Source organism: Brassica napus, chromosome C7, assembly GCF_020379485.1.
Source record: "Brassica napus cultivar Da-Ae chromosome C7, Da-Ae, whole genome shotgun sequence".
NCBI lineage: Eukaryota > Viridiplantae > Streptophyta > Magnoliopsida > Brassicales > Brassicaceae > Brassica > Brassica napus.
The window spans coordinates 29,900,420-29,916,818 of record NC_063450.1 but is presented as its reverse complement, the minus strand read 5'-3'; the positions used below and the strand labels follow the sequence as shown (position 1 = coordinate 29,916,818).

The 16,399-nt window shown below is 36.0% G+C and overlaps 2 protein-coding genes across 2 annotated transcripts; one reads left to right on the top strand and one right to left on the bottom strand.

Annotated features, from left to right (window-relative positions):
- Positions 1-9,030: 9,030 nt before the first annotated feature.
- Positions 9,031-10,806, bottom strand: LOC106358410 (protein SYM1). The gene is made up of 4 exons (XM_013798203.3): positions 10,403-10,806; positions 9,561-9,789; positions 9,349-9,473; positions 9,031-9,253 (listed from the first exon to the last, which is right to left on the bottom strand). Exons 1-4 carry the CDS (start codon positions 10,706-10,708, stop codon positions 9,173-9,175), a joined length of 741 nt encoding a protein of 246 aa, XP_013653657.1. The 5' UTR covers positions 10,709-10,806; the 3' UTR covers positions 9,031-9,172.
- Positions 10,807-11,185: 379 nt separating this feature from the next.
- LOC106358409 (transcription initiation factor TFIID subunit 4b) lies at positions 11,186-16,199 on the top strand. Its single transcript, XM_013798202.3, has 15 exons — positions 11,186-11,329; positions 11,410-11,506; positions 11,786-12,249; positions 12,328-12,420; positions 13,276-13,318; positions 13,430-14,016; positions 14,197-14,321; positions 14,533-14,620; positions 14,717-14,852; positions 14,941-14,996; positions 15,071-15,127; positions 15,196-15,336; positions 15,433-15,501; positions 15,590-15,812; positions 15,935-16,199. Exons 1-15 carry the CDS (start codon positions 11,207-11,209, stop codon positions 16,075-16,077), a joined length of 2,445 nt encoding a protein of 814 aa, XP_013653656.2. The 5' UTR covers positions 11,186-11,206; the 3' UTR covers positions 16,078-16,199.
- The last annotated feature ends 200 nt before the right edge of the window (positions 16,200-16,399 follow it).

Genomic DNA, 16,399 nt, shown 5'->3' with positions numbered 1-16,399 from the left:
AAGAATCATGAACTTAAGTAACTCTAATAAGCTTATAAATTTTGAAATAAAAAATTGGGATTTTGGGATGAAATAAGAGAGGAAGTGAAAGGGAAATGGTTTGTGTTTGTAAGAAATTAGAATATGAAGATGTAGATGTTGATTTTAAGTGTATTTAGAGCTTGAAATGAGTTGTTCATGGTGATTGATGTATTGATGACAATGGTAATGTTGTACAAAGAAGAATATGATGATGATTGGGTAAAATAAATATTTTCGAAAAGAAAAAAAACAATAATGGCATTTTGTGAATAATCCAAACTTTTGAGGTGAATATGATAAATAAAAAATCTAAAAAATTCATGGATTAGTTTTGCATTTTGACTTTTTGTTTGAGTCATTTTTGCAAAAACCCCACAAAAGAATCACATCTGCAATTAAGAAAAATGCATGAACAAATGGTTTACAATTAATATTCTCTACAACTCAAACTTTAGATTTTTAGGTAATTTAAATTCATGATGTAATAACTAATATTTTATACGACAAAACTCATAGAAAGGTTAATCAAATTTGTTAGTTATAAGTATTATATTTATATTTTTTTATCATCAACTTATACATACTTTATGAAGACTCTGCAAACCAGAAGGGAATTCTCTTTCCATGTGTACAAAAGATGACGGTTGGCTGCTAACACCTCGTATTATATATTTATTACAACAAATCTTAATTTATATTTTATTAATCTAGCTATTATTTTTCTTTTATAATATTTAAATTATTTTATACACTTCTGTTAAATTTTGTTTCCTTTATTATTTTTAAAGAAACTATTTTCTGTTATAATATTTAGTATTATTTATAATTTTATAGTAAATAATATGTTATTATTAATTATTTTATTTTATCAAAAAAAATTAATATGATTTTTTTAAAAATATACTTTATAAATGCTAGATATATCCCAGAACACATGAATACTGATATCACTCAAATTACCCTTTAAACAACTTTATTCTTTCAAATAAGAGATTCAGTTGTATTACTTAGGGATTGAATCCACAAGAAGTGTGGGCAAAAAATAGACTAGATATATTAAGATTAAGCTAGGCAAATTAATATTAAAATAGTAAACAAAGCAGTAAATAGATGATAGGTTTGTAGACAATAAGATGAAAGCGCTAGATCTAGGGATCTATCAATCAAGAGATTCAAAACTACAATAAATGATGCTAAAGGCTTTTGTAGGTTCAATTCTAGAACTCGAATTTAATAAGTAAGTAATCCAGCTTTTGCATGCAATTACTAATCAGATATCTGAATCCTATGTTCCAATTGTCGCACGCGAACAAGGAGCGGGCATCGATCCATATTGTGGTATGAGCGTCGATCGACACTACTTCAGACAAGCATTAACGCTCAATCGATAATGTTCATCTAAACACTATACCAACTGTCGTATGAGCCTAGGTATCTAATATAGTAGGACTCGGGTTCCGTTAATCAAGAGATTCAAAACTACAATAAATGATGCTAAAGGCTTTTGTAGGTTCAATTCTAGAACTCGAATTTAATAAGTAAGTGATCCAGCTTTTGCATGCAATTACTAATCAGATATCTGAATCCTATGTTCCAATTGTCGCACGCGAACAAGGAGCGGGCATCGATCGATATTGTGGTATGAGCGTCGATCGACCCTACTTCAGACAAGCATTAACGCTCAATCGATAATGTTCATCTAAACACTATACCAACTGTCGTATGAGCCTAGGTATCTAATATAGTAGGACTCGGGTTCCGTTAATTGATTGCACTTTCATGCCTTTCAATTGTTCTATTATTCTAGGTTCAAATAATCAGTCACACTGTCGTGCTTTTCAAACTATTCCAGATCCTAGTATTACAAGCTACCCTGGTTGAGAATCAGTAAGAAACCCTAGCAATCCTAACAGATTTTTAGTTTGACGTTAAGTTCATGAAATCCCTAAATCTAACATAATGATTACTTAGACATGGAAGCAATAACACAAATCATAGTTTGGATAATAGATAAATAAATCAATGGTAAAACCAAAGAAGTTCCAATCAATCTCTTCTCTCCAACCCTAAAACAATGAATAAAAGAAGTAATAGAAAGTGTACCCGTCAACAATGGCTTAGAAAAAACATAAATAGGGTTAAAGTCATCCATGGGCATTCTGGTAAATATGTGGTTACTTCTGGGCTTAAGTCGGTCATGAAATAAGCTCGACCCATCTTCTGGAATCATCGTCGATCGACACCAAGGTTGTGTTGTCGATCGACACTCCTCCATATCTTCGACATCTTCCTCTTGCGAGGCATGTATACCACTCCAGTAAATCAGGCATAACTTCTGTTGTAGGATGCTGATTGACCTCAAACTGGTAGCATTGGAAATTTAACTCAAAGTTCTATCTTATGTCAAACGATGGGCTCAATCGCACCGTGTGAATATCTTCATCCATAGCTAAACATCTGATGCGTCTTTGCGGTTCTGCACCTCAAAAAGCTTCATAGTCACCAAAGTTTTTCAAAACGTATCTGAACCTGAAAATACTCTAAAACAGACTTCAAACACATATAATAGACTCTAAATAGGTCATATACCATGGCTTAAAAGTGGTAAAATTCATGGTATATCAAATACAAATCAAAAAAACAATTTTTAGGTAGATTAATTTTATTATTTAACTAATATTTTGTACTATAAAATTTATAGAAAGTGAATTAAATTTGTTTTATACATTTATTACATTGTAATTTTGTTTTTATTTAAAATCTATCTATAAATTTTATGTTAAAATTTTTGAATTATATTATATGCATTTTTATAAATTTTGTAAATTTTGTGTATTTTTACCATTTAATAATATAATTATTTTAATTTGTTTCATAATAGTAATAATATTTTTTATTTTATTGTTTTCAAAAAAAATATTTTTGTTGATAATAACTTATTTTAGTTTGAGAAACTAAAATCAAAATCTAGTGTGACCTTTCAAGTTAAAAAAAAAAAACTAAAATCTACAGCAAAATCTAAAACCAAAAAATAGAAACTAAAATCTAAAAATCAAAACCCAAAACTAAAATCCAAAAGCCATGCTAAAAATTACCACTTTAATCAGTTTAAACCCCTCACCATCTTCAACCGTCCAGAGAAACGAATTTCATTTCATACATTCAGTAGTCGGCGCCATTATTGTGCTTAAGTGGGAAACAAAGCGACGATAGAAAGAAACGAACCCGTGAAAGCTGCGAATCTCTGAAACGGATTTCGGCTCAGGACGAGATCATATTGCTTCACTTGTTCTCATTTGCATAGAGAGGCCCACTGAAGAGACCACATAACCTAAGAAAGAACTTTATTCACGCCTCATTCATATTTTTTCGTGCTACAAAAAGGTGTATCGCAATACTTCAAGCCCTTAACGTAAATTGATAATATGATCCTCAAGAGTCACACTGAAAACCAGTATATCGAAATAGACGACTACAAACCATCCAATGAATGGGCGCAAGAAACCTGATTCACATGAACGTACTTGGGGGATTCGATAAACCAAATGGCATAACAAGTGATTAAAAAATACCTGCACATGTCTTAAACACAGTTTTCCACTCATCGCAAGGTCAAATTCAAAAATGATGATTCACACTCTTAAGATCCAGCTTTGAAAACAATAATGCTGATCCTATTTGCTCGCGCAAGTTATCTATTCGTGGAATCGGAAACCTATAGCGTACATGATCTTCTTTATGGCTTGGCTATCAACACACATTCTCCACGAGATGTAGGGACAAGTAAAGTCAGTACTACACACGCCTTAAGCATTCCCAAATGTGACCCTTAGCCAAGAGCTCTTCCACATGTTTTTAGTAGCTCTTCATGCTCAAGTGGGCTCATACGATCGTGAAGACGGTTTGGAAGTGTTTCCCCTGGTGCAAAATCGGTATGATGCTGGTTATTATGAAAATGTGGGAGTCTCAACGGTAACTCAGTGGGAAATACATCCACTAAATCATCTAGTAAAGTCGCAATTTCTGGCTCTATCAGAGCTGTCTATGTTTTTTTCACTTGGTCTTGTGACCATAGCCAACACAAATCCTTCTGATCGTATTTCATCACAACATATGAACACATGAGAACCGTGTCACACGAAGCCTGTACCATCTCCAAATTATCTTGTCTCATCGACATGGGTAAGAAAGCTAATAACATAATGTCATGTGATGACAATAGAATTATACGTTTGTTAGCGAAGAATAAATTGTATTCATTGATATGTCCCTTATGTAATACGGCGTGATCAAATTTGAAGAGTCTGCACAACAATAAATGACAAACGACATTTGAGATACACCACAACAAACCTTATCTTTGTTAAATGCTCCAATAGAGAAAGACAACGAAACACGATGGATACTACAAATCTTGATACCCTAATGCAGATATACCAGTTTATACAGAGCAGGATGGGCTGCTCCCCGCAGACTCAATTTGTCCACAGTATCCTCAGATATGACGTGGCTATTTTCCAAATCAGTCACATAACCAAAAACCTTGCCATTAATAGTACATGTCAAAGTGAAGATACTTTTCTCAACCGAGGTTCTAGAAAAATACATTGTACCATTAACAACGTTCCTTTATCACTAATATTCTGGTCCTATACAATTTCCTCAATAAGATCCTCATGACGATCAATGCGATCCTCGTCCACTTTGTTTTATCAATTATAAGATCACTACAAGTGGTATTTGGGAATGCCATCAGGAAATGACATGTGTTTCCACTTGCAAAGAATTGTAATGCATTTTTTCGGGTAGATCATCACAACTCCTTTGTCCACGAGAACTTTACTAGGTGCTGCTCCCCATAAACCAACAGCAACCAAGTCTCCTACTTCCTTTGTACTTATACCAGTCTCTCCAACATCAAAGAACGTATGAATATGTCATGCTCGGTTTGACGAGTTCCAATTCAGAGATGGTGATTTAAATTAGAGCTCAAAAGCCACCGCTCGCTGTTGATCTTCAGAAACTGTAAGAGGGTCGAACTGAGACATAGCAGTTGAAGTTGAGGTCGGAGTCCCTATGAACCGTAAGACCAATTGAACAACACTATCGGGTAACTCATTCCGAGTGAGAAGCAATGAAAACTCTTCAACATAGTCGTTGACAGAACGAGTTCCTTGGCGGAGATTCTGCAACCTTGTAAGCATTGTCTAGTCGAAATTATATGGAAACAATGTCTTCCGCATCATTTTATCCAAGTTTGAATGATGCTTTTACCAGCTTTGGCTCGAACCGCTTTGAGCTGTAACCGCCACGAAGCTGCCTTTCCTCATAACTTAATGGCGACCAAAGGCACCTTATGTTCTTCGGGGACACACCTTAATTGTAGGAAAAATGATAACTAACTACACGAAAAATAATGTAACATCCTGAATTCTGGTATATGTGAAAAAAGCATAAGAGAATTGATTTGGCTACCTATGTCACCAAAGTGCGCTTACCTTTTCGGGCACACAACCGTTTAAAACTTCAGAGTTAAGCGTGCTTGAGCTAGAGTAATAGAAGGATGGGTGACTATATCGGGAAGTGATTCGCTATATCGTGCGAGTGAGGCCAAAACATGGAGAAATGTAATGTGGTGATTGCCATGCCAGTAAACAAGTCTTTCAAGCCTCTAATAGTTAATGCACCGCCTGGCGCACAAGATGGGGTCCACGGGCCGAGTGAGCGGGTATGGGAGACCCATTAGCCGTGGAAGGTCAGAGTATTACAAGTAGTATCAGAGCTGGTTAGTCATCGCGGCCGAGAGGCATCTTCAGACATATCGTGGTGCACAATGAGGGCATTGTGCTCTGTGAGTGTGGTGAATTGTAACATCCCAATTTCTGGTATATCTAGAAAAAGCTTTTGATAATTAATTTGGTTATCTATGTCACCAAAGTGCGTTTTCTTTTTCGGACACACATCCGTTTAGAACTCCAGAGTTAAGCATGCTTGAAATGGAATAGTAGAAGGATGGGTGACCTATCAGGAAGTGATTTGCAATATCGTGCGAGTGAAATCAAAAATCATATGAAAATGTCATGTGGTGATTGCAGGGTCAATAAACAAGTCTTTCGAGGCATCGAAAAGTTAACACACCGCCTGTCTCATAGGATGGAGCCCATGGGCTGAGTGAACGGACGTCAGAGGCCCCTTAGTCGTGAGCGGTCGGGGTGTGGCACCACCACATGCCTACAAATCCGGACAAAAAAATGTATCAAAAACTACACAAACTAAATGATTCACATGATCACATCCCTGTCATTTTGGTAGCTAAAAATTGTGTCCGATTTGAACTAGAACAATATCTAACAAGAATTTCTTAAACAAAACTCGTAAAAATGGACCATAACACATATAAAAAATATCAAAAAAATAAAATAAATAAAATAAATATATAGATTAAACTTCCAAATGCAATGTTATGCAACCAAGAACATGTGAAAATATGTCAAAACGTTTGTAGAAGTAGCCGAATTCAAAGTCTGACATGTTGATCGTGTTATCGGCTTAAACATAATAGTTGAGAGACATTTTCATGTGAATCATATAGTTCATGTGGTTTTTGATTCATTACTTTTGTCCATATATGTAGTCATGTAATGGTGTATCGTTCGTATAGCTAACAATCATTTTTCTTAAATTCTAACATCTCTTGTAATGTCACAATCCAATCCAAAAGTTCTTCACCACAGCCGACGCCGTGAAACTCTAGGATCTCCACTTAAAATCCCATCTCCCAGCTCCTATATTCACGGTCACAGTGAGGTCACAATCCTCTCTTTCTCTGATGTACTTCTTCGGCGAAATGACCTACATGATCTCGATCACAATCACGTTGATCATGTTGTCCATGAAGATCATGATGATATTGTCGAAGATAAACTGATTCTGCTAATTCACGAAGCAAGTTGAATTGTCAGCTGAATATTCTCATGATGGCAATAAGCGTTAGACACAATTCTTCCCACTGAATCAATGGTAAATCTGCTGTGTTGTTATTGTGTCGAGGAGCCACTGATGATGTCTGAAATGTGCAAAGGAACAAAATATATCAGAAAGAACTTTCTCTAATACCAAATTGACGTAGAATAAATTTATCAAACGAGTTTGTTGATTCTTTGAATACCCAAATGATTTGATTCTTGTTCTTGTTAATTCGTAAGAATATTCAATAACAAGTTGTCAAAATTATTAATTTATGATTTTAAGGGACTATATATATTTATATAGGGTCGTTTAAAAATTATTATCTTACTATTTTATTATCTTATCGATTTGTGTCATATTTTGAACCAGCTGAACTTGTCACAAACGAAATATATAAGAAACTAGAATTGCTAAGTAGCCTTAATTACATGGCTATGAGGGATTATATCTTGGATCATCAAATTGGACTATTGTGTGGGCTTCAATAAAACTATAATATAAGCAACTCAAAGAATTCATTGGGAAATCCAAACTACCCAACTCAAACCTTGCTTATTTCGTGGCACATTTGTTCGCATGTCTTTATAGAAGAGAAGTTATTAAACTCTGATGAAGATTTCCTCCAAAGAACCATGTCACTTCTAGCTTCTATACAAGAAAGATAAGATTAAACAATGAATAACTCTCAAGTCATTATTGGGATTTACCTATCGAGAAGTTGAATTTGGATTGATCAGTGTGTGTACATCACTTTATAAATCAGGTTTAACTAGCCTAGGTGAGATTAGCACAACCAGCTAGATTTGAGCTGTGGGATTAAGTGAACATATCAAACTTCAACACTAAAGCACTTTCATCTCTTTAGTTGCATGTGATAGTTGTATAATTGATAAGTTAGGAATATATAATCATCACTAAAAAACTCATTCGGCTTCCTCAAAATCAAAGCCGTATAAAGAGGTTGACGAGCTTGGTATACTAACACAAGCAGTTTCTAAGTTGGAACATTTGAAGAAAGACATGATACATAAAAAGTTTCGCAGTTTATTGGAACACCATAAGAGAAAAACAAGAGAGGAGAGCTATCTTTTTGACTTGAAGAGCATAAATAAAATGAGAAAGATCTATATAGGTAATAGGAAAAATAAACATTTGCTAGAAAACTTCAATAGACTTACTCGACGCTTTGATTTCTGCATCTAGGTAACGATTGAGTGAATCATGCAGCAAATTCCAAGAAAACTGGTGTCTTAGGTATGCCGAACCTATTAATTGTCAATTTTGCCGAGCACAAGTAAGTTTACTCCTACGAGTAACTTATTTTTCAAAAAAGAAGACCAACTATAGTAAAGGAAAGCTATTATAAAAAAAGATATCCTCAATTTCAAGAAAAAAGTCCACTTTCAATCTATATAAATATAGGTTTAGATCGTCAAAGAGAGATATTCACAACTTCCATACAAGACCTCATGATGAACTACAATGTCTTCAGCTTTTCTAGAGTTTTACTCAGTTTTAGGGGGGGGGTTTGCTTGTGCTTCTGACAAGTGAATCTATTTTTCAACTATGCAATCGCCATATTTTCATATGATAAAAATTTAACATAAACTCACAGCTTAGTTCTTACTATTTTTTTTATAGGAAGAATTTAAAATCAAAATCTACAAAGAACTACAAGGTGAAGGTACTGATGATAATGATAGTTTATGAGAGGTTCTTTGTACAAATGTCTTACTATTTTGACCAAATAAGATACCAAAATAAGCTATGTTTTTAGGTTTTTTTTTGTTGATATCAGTGAAAGTTCTGGAACCATTTAAATACATAATCTCCCTCGCCCCGTAAACAAATCGTCAAATGAGGTGTAACACTAATGCCACTAGACTATTATGTCACTTGGTTGAGCATTTAAAATTGAAGGTCATTACTGGGAAGTTTTGACTTTGGGAGGAGTGTTGATAACTTTAAATAGTAGAAAATGGGAGCAAGTTTTCGCTTGATGAATCTTCTAACTTGCTGATAGATTGATACTTGGATCAAGATGCAAAACTTTTGTTGCATTTCAGATACCAAAAAAGAAAACCAATTATACTTGTACTATTATTTGATGTTTGATTCAAGGTTCAATATAATAAAGAGAATGCGATTGTGCTTGGTCAAGAAAAGTCATTCTTGTCATTGTTCAGCTGTCTGCTTTCGTCTGGTTTGCCATATACGTCAAATATATCGTCCATATATATGCACACGAGCTATTCATCAATGGCTGCAACCAAAAGATTACACGATCAAGGTGAGAAACTTCTCAAATCATCCCACACTGAAAAACAAAAGTAATACGATAGGTATCTGGTGTTTTACCTGGAGATGAACGGGCACATACTTGAATGTCACAAAATCACAGACTGGCCAATACAAAAGTCCATTTTTCAACGTAGGCAGAAGATCCCGCTTCAATCTTGCCAAAATTTCCTCAGAATTTTCACCTTAATATGCCAGAACAAAGCCCACAAATTTGAAACAGAGAACACTTCATAAATCCATATAAAAAAGCTTATGATGATGTGTAATACCTTGTAAAGCGGCATTATAGGAATAAAAGACCGTGTTGCTAAAAGGTCCAAAGAGAGCCTGCCCCATCATTATTTTCTTAACGGTTGTCAACACATCACGCTTTGGCAGTATTCTAGAAAGATAACTGAACCAAAGATGCTGTGACGGCCCGAGAAATATCAACCCAAAGCTAGCCATTCTGGCTGTTCTTATCAGGTCATAAGAACCAGATGGCTTCATCGTGATCATCTGCGATCGAAGCAAGGAAGAAAAAGGGGAATTTATAAGCACCACAACATACCACACCTAAAACTTCTCTGCCTTTAGAGATAAGAACTCACACGAGATAACAAGAGGATTAAAAGATTGGAATATGACTAAACATATACTAAAGATAAGAACACAGACTGAACAAAACAACACGTTCGAAAAAAAAACACTAAATGACCAGCCTTAAGTGCTAACTCGAGCACTGAAATGGTATAATATCTTATGGAAATTGGAATGAGTTTCAAGGCGGTAGATTGTGCAACTTATAAAGGGTCTACCACCAAACATAAGATGGTGAAGTGAAGCAGCTAAACTTTAAACTCTAGCAAAAGTTTCTTACACTAACTAGACATTCATCTAGTTTCAGACTTGTTTAAATTTGGAAACTTTATTCTTAAACATATCATTGAACATGGACTAAAGAAAGAAAGAGATAAAATTTCTTCCTCGTCAAGTTTGGAATCGACGAAACAAAGAGAACTTTTAACCTAAAATTAACAATTAATAAATACTCCAATCATTAAACACTAATCTCACCATTAAATACATTCATCCGCTATTAAACCTAAATTCACGATTAAGTATCTCTCACCTGAGAAGTGAGATCAGCGGCCATATAAATGAGGGAAGTAGTGACGCTCTTAGTGATGAAAGGGTGCGACTCCAGCTTTCTCAAATACCACCGTAGAAACGAAGAAGAAGAAGAAACATTCGTCGACAGGTTTCGCGACACGAACAAGACACGAGGGACTACGAAGCTCCCGGCCTTGCGGAAGTGGTGAACGGATCGTCCCAGGATCGGACCCGAGAATACAGTTTTCGAGAGCGCATCGTGCAGAGAACGATAACCGGAGAATCGAGGCGAGTATAGACGTCTGCTCAAGGCAATGATGTTCATCTCTAATAATGATCTCCGGTGATTTTGTTAGCGGCGGCAGCTCTAGCCTTTGACGCTGTTTCTCTCTCTCTGTGTTCCCCTTAAAACGGCAGCGTTCTGGCTCGTACATTTAAACGACGCAATGTGCTTTAGCAAACAAATAAACGACAAGATGTTTAGTTTAAGATACCATTTCCTAAGGATTTGAGAACAAATTCATTAATCTGAACCTTAAGTAACTCGAATCGAAGAATTTTTTTTACATTAAAATTTTCGAACTAAAGCTAAACCAAACCTGAATTTTGTATAAACCAAAGTAAATAAATATATTATTTAATTAACTAAGCATAATTTTTACCCTCAACAAATGCATTTAGAAATAATATAATTAAAAATTCCAAATTCAAATCGAACCTGAATCTTAATTGTTAAACCGAATAAAACTCCTATTTTCCTAAACCATGGGAAAAGTAAACCGAACGCAATAAAGTTTGGATATATATTTTAAACCGGACCGATATGCAAATTACCACTCGAGATTGGATTCGTTTATATTTCTTTTCTCCCAGCCAGCGTATTCTTTTTCCTTTCGTTGGAGCTTCAATGGATCCTTCAATTTTCAAGCTCCTCGAAGAAGACGAGGTTAGGTTCCTTTATATAAATCCTGCATCTGTTCAATTCGTGATGATGAATTTGAATTCGGGCGTGTGTTGGTATGGTAGGATGAATCGATGCATTCGGGAGCTGATGTAGACGCCTTCCAGGCCGCTCTTAATCGAGATATTGAAGGTTCCGCTTCACTGCCCACTAACCCCCCTGGTAACCGTTTCAATTGTCTCTTCTTCATCCTTCTCTCATAGATTAGGTTTTACTTTTAGAGGTTGATGAATTTTGAAACCTAAAGACTGTTGAATAGTTTAGGAGAAACTGTGTGTGTCACCTTCTTCTTATGTTTATGGGTCGATTCAGTCTCGCATTATCAAAGGAAAGATCAGATTTTTTAAATCTTTGTTTTTTTTTCTCTCTCTCTCTCTCTCTCTCTCTCTCTGGTGCTGAAAGAGTTGTCTTTTTGAGCTGCATACATACTTATTTCTGTAGGAAACAGCCAGTCTCCCAATGAACAGTTCACCACATGGACGAATGGTATCGGAGATTCTAATATGAATCTCCATACGCAACACAGCACCCAGATTAAGGAGGAACAACAAGGATCAGGTGGTGTAGACAATCAACACCAACGTGATTTAAAACATTTGCAACACAACCATCCTCAAGACCTCCACCAAGCAGGTCAACGCTGGGAGAATCCTTCACAGGTAACTGGATTACAGAATCCTACTGGTGGTAATGAACCAGAAAGACCGCATAATCAAGAGACTGAATCTCAGTATTCAAAACTGCAAAAGATGACTAGTCAACAGCCTCGTGGAGTGGAACAGCCTGTTAACCCCATGAACCGCAACCCTAAGCAAGTACCATTTGCTGCTTTGCTTCCTTCCTTAATAGCCCAACTCGATAAAGACAGAGCAATGCAGCTCCGTGCCCTATATTCTAGACTTAAAGTATGTCTTATCACTTAACATTATTCTGTTCCCAAGCTTTTTCATTTTCATTGATTTCCTCCTCATACTTGTTTGCAGAAAAATGAAATCCCAAAAGAGGGTTTCACACGACATGTTAAGGAGATTGTAGGCGATCAGATGCTTAGGATGGCAGTTAGTAAACTACAGCAGGTATCAGCATTTTGTTTATTTTATGTCATCTAGTTCGTTACTTATACCAGCTTATAAGTGTGCCAATGTAATACTATTGGCCTTGTCTGTTTGAAAACTTCTGCATTGCAATCTTTTTTTTTTAGTTTTGTCCCTTGAATTTAGCTGTATCCATGTAGCATAGATGATTGTTTTTATTTGCTTGAATGCACAAAGAATGGTCTGACGTGGGAAACAACTGGTGATCTGTTTAGAATAAAGTATATTTTTAGCCTTTTTCGCCAAATTCCTGCTGTTATCCTTCTCAAGATATTGTTTAGCTGATGCATTTCATGTTTATTTGGTTTAATGTTAGACCATCTAATCATCATCACATCATGTAAATTTTTACTGTTATTGCTTGGGATGTCTAAGTTGTTATTACATCAATGAAAAGAGTTCAGTGAATGTCACAAACTTTTCGCATATCTTGGCCTCTTCTGCAAAATCCTTCAATTTGTATAAGCTTCACAAAACGTATTGAGTTTGGCAAAACCTTATTACCCTCGATTTTGATGACACCTGAAACGTAAGGATTAAAATTTTCACAGTATATTATCTTTCCTTAGTGTATAAGACGCCTGGATGATTAGTTATATGGTTTCAACTGACATGCGTTTGTTACTTGACCTCCTAATAGTTTTTTTGTTTTTCCTTTTTGCATTAGGATTAATTTTTTCATACTTTTTTTTTCTTTTTGATTTAGGTTTAATGTTTATTTCCTTTTTACGTTAGATTTATGATTGGTTGCTCCTTGGCCTATATAAGGGGTCTCTTATGATCAATAAGAAATTATGTTAAATACTTCTTTATTGTAATCTGTGCTCATTGATTCAGGTGGGTTATAACCAGGGAAAGATGGGAATTCAAACTCCTACTGGTATTTTAATTATTGACTAATGCATTCTTACTTTCACTTTCGCGAATATCATAAAACTTCTATGCTTTTCGTGGACAAGACTTTTACCGGATTCAATCTCTTTAATCGCAGAAATCAATAATAAAAAATCTGAGTCTGATCCTCGTGGAGTCGTCCACCTTAACCAACTTCCGCCGTCCACAGGCAGTTCAGTTCCTGTGCAGGGATTTACAAATCATCCTCAGCATAACCAGATGCAGCGCCCACCAAGTTCGTTTCCTATGTATACCAGCTCTGGTAGTTTTCACTCATTCCCGGGTCCAAGCACCAATGTTTCTGGTTCCTCGTTGAGACCACACCTTCATGATTCCCATATGAGAAATGTGGCACTTAACCAGGCCGTGGGATCAACTGGTCTTGGAGTACCTCCCCAGTCTACCACAAACATGATGACTATGCCCAAGTTTGAGAGACCAGCTTCTGTAAATGATCCTAGTAGGGTTCAAGGCGGCGCTACTTCACACTTCCAGAACAGCTCATCGTTGCCTCTAAATTCTGTACCTAGTCAAGGATCATCACTGTCCCATGTGAAGCAGGAATCAGTTGAACAAAGTTTTGAACAGAATAAGGCAGCCTCAGGAACTTCGAAGGAGGATTTAGAGAAGGAGTCCTCTAGAATGGTTTTTTCCGCACCTAGCAATATTGACGCGAACACATCAGTAAGAGAACTTCTTTTATATATTAGATTTCTGATAATAAAAGTCATTTTCAAATTCTCTCTGTTTGCCTCTTCTTTTTGAGCTTATAGGGCAACCTTGGTTCTTTAAAAGACTTGCATATTTTCCTTGGTATTTTCAACAATATTGGCATCTATCTTGAAATTTTTTTGTGTCCATCAGATGAATTCTCGTGGTCCGTTGGGTACGTCACAAGCAGGATTTAATGCTAGGATGCCACCCAAAAAGCCAACTGTCGGTCAGAAGAAACCACTGGAGACATTGGGTTCTTCACCGCCACCACCAAGGTAATTGAGCTGCTGCCTTGATCTTTCACTAAGGTTTTGAAAGAGGGATTATTTACAGCTTTTCCTAAATCACTCGTTTTCTTTAGCCATTTAAAATTATACAGTTAAGAGTTTTCTTTATGTGGATTTTACAGCTTAAAAAACTTTTCTCCTTTGTTGGTTCCCAAATGTAAATTATAACCATTGTTGTTTTGCATGGATCAACTTGCAGCAAGAAGCAAAAAGTAGTGCAAAGTTCTATGGATCAAAGTATCGAACAGCTCAATGATGTCACTGCAGTCAGTGGTGTCAATCTCAGGGTGAGCTTTGCGTTTCCTGACAGCTTCAGTTTTCACTTTAAATCTGGTTGTGTAGTACTGAATAAATCAAATTGTTGCTGTCTGCATTGGTTTTAGGAAGAGGAAGAACAATTATTTTCCGGGGGCAAGGAGGATAGTCGTGTTTCTGAAGCATCTCGTAGAGTTGTGCACGAAGAGGAAGAAAGATTAATTTTGCAGAAAAGTCCACTGCAGAATAAGCTGGCAAAAATTAGTTGAGAAACTTTCTTTTTATCTCTTACATTCTAGGTTGATGAATCACTTGGAAAAGAAACTTATATATGTTCTTTCATATCTGGCAGTGGCGAAAGCTGGGCTAAAGCAGATAAGCAATGATGTTGAACGGTGTTTGTCTTTGGTACAACTTCGTGTGTATATGCATACAGTACTTGTGTTTTTTTGTACCATTTTCTGATGCATTTGCGCTCTCAGTGTGTGGAGGAAAGGATGCGAGGACTATTAACTCATATAATTCGGATGTCAAAGCAGGTTAGTCTAACTTCCTTCTACTACCTGCTTGGGTCTAATCTTTTCTGAAGCTAACAGTGTTTCTGCAGCGGGTTGATACTGAGAAATCTAGACACCGGACCTTTATCACGTCAGATATTCGGCTACAAATCAACGAAATGAACCAGAAGGTGAAAGAGGAATGGGAAAAGAAACAGGCTGAAGCGGAAAAACTTAAGAAACCAAGCGACGTATGTTCTGAGATCATCATTATCTATGTTCTCGATTTTACTCTATTGCATACAGACATTGCAAAGTTTGTTTCATTTTTTTTGTCATTGATGCAGAGTGAAGATGGTGATAGTGGAGTGGATGGTGAGAAGGAGAAAGAAGATAACCGTTCAAAGGGTTTGAAGGTATGGAGAAATTAATAAATACTATGTGGAGCCACATTATGTATTACCTTTTGCAGTGTTCTTTATAAATGGTTTTGATATGTGAAAGGGAAATAAAGAGGACGACGACAAAATGAGAACGACAGCAGCAAACGTTGCTGCTCGTGCTGCTGTGGGAGGAGATGATACGTTTTTGAAATGGCAATTAATGGCAGAAGCTCGTCAGAAGTCTGTATCTGAAACTGGAAAAGATGGTAATCAGAAAACTACTTCGGGTGGAGGAAGAAACTCCAAGGAGAGACAAGATGGTGGACGTCGGTTTTCTGGCCCTGGTGAGTCAATTCTATTTTACCGCTTTTAGTTAAAGAGCTTTTCTTTGCCAAAAAAACATTAATCTTTAGGTTAAAACTTTAAGGTTTTGGTCTATATAATAAGCTCGGAATTGTATTTCCAGGTGGTCGAAGATTAGGGAAGAACCAAGGTTCATCGCTTCAACCAAAAGTGGTGAGGAAAATCTCGGTGAAGGATGTGGTTGCTGTCCTCGAAAGAGAGCCTCAGATGTCTAAATCCACTCTAATGTATCGCTTAATTCAATAGAAAAGGTTCACCGTCACAGTATCATTAGGCATCGACATTTATTTGTAGAACCGATCTGAACCGAATTGAAATACCCAAAACTTGAACTGAACGAAAACTCATAAATAACCCAATGGTTCTTATGTTTTTAAGTCTAAAATAACTGAATTTGAATTGTACCAAAAACGAATAGGCATTTAAATATTTTAAAAATTAATTATATATCTATATAAAATAATTAAATTTGTTTTACGTCTAAAAATTTGCTTTAAAAAAAACCTTTAAAACAAAAATGTTTAAAATTGGAAGTTATTTGTAATACTACCAGGTTGGTTAGTTTTAA

Excerpts from the sequence above, each read along its gene's own strand:
- LOC106358410 (XM_013798203.3), bottom strand. The coding sequence starts at position 10,708 with ATGAACATCATTGCCTTGAGCAGACGTCTATACTCGCCTCGATTCTCC. Across the intron at positions 9,790-10,402 it reads CCGCTGATCTCACTTCTCAG|ATGATCACGATGAAGCCATC; the intron begins GTGAGAGATACT and ends CTTCGATCGCAG. Across the intron at positions 9,474-9,560 it reads CTATAATGCCGCTTTACAAG|GTGAAAATTCTGAGGAAATT; the intron begins GTATTACACATC and ends TGGCATATTAAG.
- LOC106358409 (XM_013798202.3), top strand. The coding sequence starts at position 11,207 with ATGCAAATTACCACTCGAGATTGGATTCGTTTATATTTCTTTTCTCCC. Across the intron at positions 11,507-11,785 it reads ACTGCCCACTAACCCCCCTG|GAAACAGCCAGTCTCCCAAT; the intron begins GTAACCGTTTCA and ends TTATTTCTGTAG. Across the intron at positions 14,017-14,196 it reads ATATTGACGCGAACACATCA|ATGAATTCTCGTGGTCCGTT; the intron begins GTAAGAGAACTT and ends TGTGTCCATCAG.